Below are 3455 nucleotides of genomic sequence, written 5' to 3' on the forward strand. Positions count from 1 at the left end.
ATATTGTTGTTGCATATAGAGAGACAAACTCATAACACATATGTATGGCCTTCTTAAGACAGTATTGGTTAAACTGGAGCAAAGATATTGTATTACGCTCAAGCATTTTAGCGTTATTTCATTTAAACTGAGATTTCTGGTTAGAAGGAAGCTCTAATATCAGGTCTAGTTCAGCAGTGGATTCAGAAACAGACCTGCAAACCTGAGAAGATAAAAGAAAACCGTTACAATGACCATCAGGCACAGTCAGTTGTAGTAGTTGGTGAAACTTTTCTGTGACAAGAGGAGTCTCACCTTAGCTAGCAGGCACCAGCATCCGCCCTGTGAAATAAACACAGAGAGGGTGAAGAGACAGGTGACAGAATCACTATGTGATATTTCAACAAATAAATCAACATTGCTGCCACCATCCACTGAACACAGGAGCAGTATTCTTGAAAAATACATCTCTCAATGTATAAGTGAATCTTTCTTACATCATGATTATTTTACAGTGTGCTGCGTACATAACACACAGATGACTGTGAAGACTGGATGACTATGAAGACTGTACATGTTCTCTACACACAGATGACTATGAAGACTGTACATGTTCTCTACACACAGCTGATGACTCACCATTGGATTTCTTCTTCTGGTAGTAGATGAGTCCAGCCAGTGCAAAGACCAGTCCCAGCACCAGCCCAGACGCCCCGATGGCGATCTTATTCCTCTCAGACTCAGGCAGGGACGGGTCTGTCAAGGAGAAATGACCCTTCTGTTAGCATGTGATGACACTGTAGCTGTCCTGTATGTAGCTTCTGACAGACCACCATCTATCATACGCTAGCACACACAGTCACAGTCAGGGTCATTCAGGTACCCAGCCACAACACAGCACTCGTACCCTGCTCACCTGAACTCACCCCAGTACACCATGACAACACCCTAACAACAGCTGAGCAGTGAACTCACCCTAGTATACCATGACAACACCCTAACAACAGCTGAGCAGTGAACTCACCCTAGTACACCATGACAACACCCTAACAACAGCTGAACAGTGACCTCACCCCAGCACACCATGACAACACCCTAACAACAGCTGAGCAGTGAACTCACCCTAGTACACCATGACAACACCCTAACAACAGCTGAGCAGTGAACTCACCCTAGTACACCATGACAACACCCTAACAACAGCTGAGCAGTGAACTCACCCTACCACACCATGGCAACACCCTAACAACAGCTTAGCAGTGAACTCACCCCAGTACACCATGACAACACCCTAACAACAGCTGGACAGTGAACTCACCCTAGTACACCATGACAACACCCTAACAACAGATGAACAGTGAACTCACCCTAGTACACCATGACAACACCCTAACAACAGCTGAGCAGTGAACTCACCCTAGTACACCATGACAACACCCTAACAACAGATGAACAGTGAACTCACCCTAGTACACCATGACAACACCCTAACAACAGCTGAGCAGTGAACTCACCCTAGTACACCATGACAACAACCTAACAACAGCTGAACAGTGAACTCACCCTAGTACACCATGACAGCACCCTAACAACAGCTGAACAGTGAACTCACCCTAGTACACCATGACAACACCCTAACAACAGCTGAACAGTGAACTCACCCTAGTACACCATGACAACACCCTAACAACAGCTGAGCAGTGAACTCACCCTAGTACACCATGACAACACCCTAACAACAGCTGAACAGTGAACTCACCCTAGTACACCATGACAACACCCTAACAACAGCTGGACACTGAACTCACCATAGTACACCATGACAACACCCTAACAACAGCTGGACACTGAACTCACCCTAGTACACCATGACAACACCCTAACAACAGCTGAACAGTGAACTCACCCTAGTACACCATGACAACACCCTAACAACAGCTGAACAGTGAACTCACCCTAGTACACCATGACAACACCCTAACAACAGCTGGACAGTGAACTCACCCCAGTGCTTCACGAGGGGTCTGTCCAGGCTGGCGTGCTCCACCATGCAGGAGATCTTCTCCCCGGATCTGGGCGTGTACTCCAGTTGGGAGTGGAACTGGTAGTACCAGTCACCGTTGACCGACTCCTCAGTGGAGATCACGTCTGAGGTCACTTCCTGTCCATCCCTCTTCCAGGTCACTCTGATCTTTTTGGGGTAGAAGTCATAGGCGCTGCACACCAGCATGGCAGGGTGTCTGCCACTAGAGGGGGTCACTGAGAGAAGTTTGACAGAGGGCTCCACTGATAGTGGAGGAAAAACAGCAACACATTAGTTCATATAACACTATCATTCATATAATATTGATCAGGGTTCTGTTCTCTATTAATTAACTCTATTATTGGTCTTTATTATATATACTGTATTATTGGTCTTTATTATATATACTGTATTATTGGTCTTTATTATATATACTGTATTATTGGTCTTTATTATATATACTGTATTATTGGTCTTTAATATGTCTACTCTATTATTGATCTTTAATATGTCTACTCTATTATTGGTCTTTAATATGTCTACTCTATTATTGTTCTTTAATATGTCTACTGTATTATTGGTCTTTAATATGTCTACTCTATTATTGATCTTCAATATGTCTACTCTATTATTGGTCTTCAATATGTCTACTCTATTATTGATCTTCAATATGTCTACTCTATTATTGATCTTTAATATGTCTACTCTATTATTGATCTTTAATATAACTGTGTAGATTCATCATGTTTGTTTCTAGATCTCTCTCAGTCCCAGAGGTGACCAGTAATGCAGTCCACCAGTTGTTGTATTGTATACGAAATACTAACCAATTTCTCACATCTCCCTCAAGGTGGGGGAATGTGCTCATTACCCGGGAGATGTGAGAAACGCACATGTTCCTCCTACATTCCCCGCGAGGTCGGGGATGTGCGCAATAACCGGGAAAAGCTCACATTCCCCGTTTTCTCACATTGACCGTAACATATCCACCAGACAGAAGCTTCATTACAGGTTTTGTAGTGAACAGATGAAAGAGGTGTCGTATCATCTGGTGAGTGAGAGATGTGATGTTGTTGTGGTGAGGAGGGCAGCTCACCTGTCTTCTCCAGTACGGCAGGGAGGTGGCCCTCAGCGTTGGGCTTGCAGAAACCCTCCAGCGCCGCTCGCATACCAGCCATGAGAGCAGGATCATCATTAAAGCGCTTAGCATTATGCAGACCAAACTCAGTGTATCCCTCAAACCTGCCCTTAGTGCTGTTGAACCTCATGAACTCAATCTTATTATAAATTCTAGACTCTATGAACTCATGCGGTTGCTCTGTAGAGTAAAAGCAGTGTGCCTGCCCGTAGTACTCATATCCATCTGAAATATTGAAGAACAAATAATGCATAATTACAGTTTATCTGAATTCATTACACACTTTATTTTCTCATAATTAATGATAATCATGTC

At 43.7% G+C, this 3455-nt stretch overlaps 1 protein-coding gene across 1 annotated transcript; it reads right to left on the reverse strand.

The window, feature by feature from the left end:
• Window positions 1–295: 295 nt before the first annotated feature.
• LOC311325237 (HLA class II histocompatibility antigen, DQ beta 2 chain-like) lies at window positions 296–3180 on the reverse strand (the record flags this gene model as incomplete). Its single annotated transcript, XM_084457906.1, has 4 exons — window positions 296–321; window positions 619–735; window positions 1984–2265; window positions 3099–3180. The coding sequence occupies 4 exons, from the start codon at window positions 3178–3180 to the stop codon at window positions 296–298; spliced, it is 507 nt and encodes a 168-aa protein (XP_084314032.1).
• Between the last annotated feature and the right edge of the window lie 275 nt (window positions 3181–3455).

Source organism: Borostomias antarcticus (genome assembly GCF_949987555.1).
Source record: "Borostomias antarcticus genome assembly, chromosome: 24".
Classification (NCBI taxonomy): Eukaryota; Metazoa; Chordata; class Actinopteri; order Stomiiformes; family Stomiidae; genus Borostomias; species Borostomias antarcticus.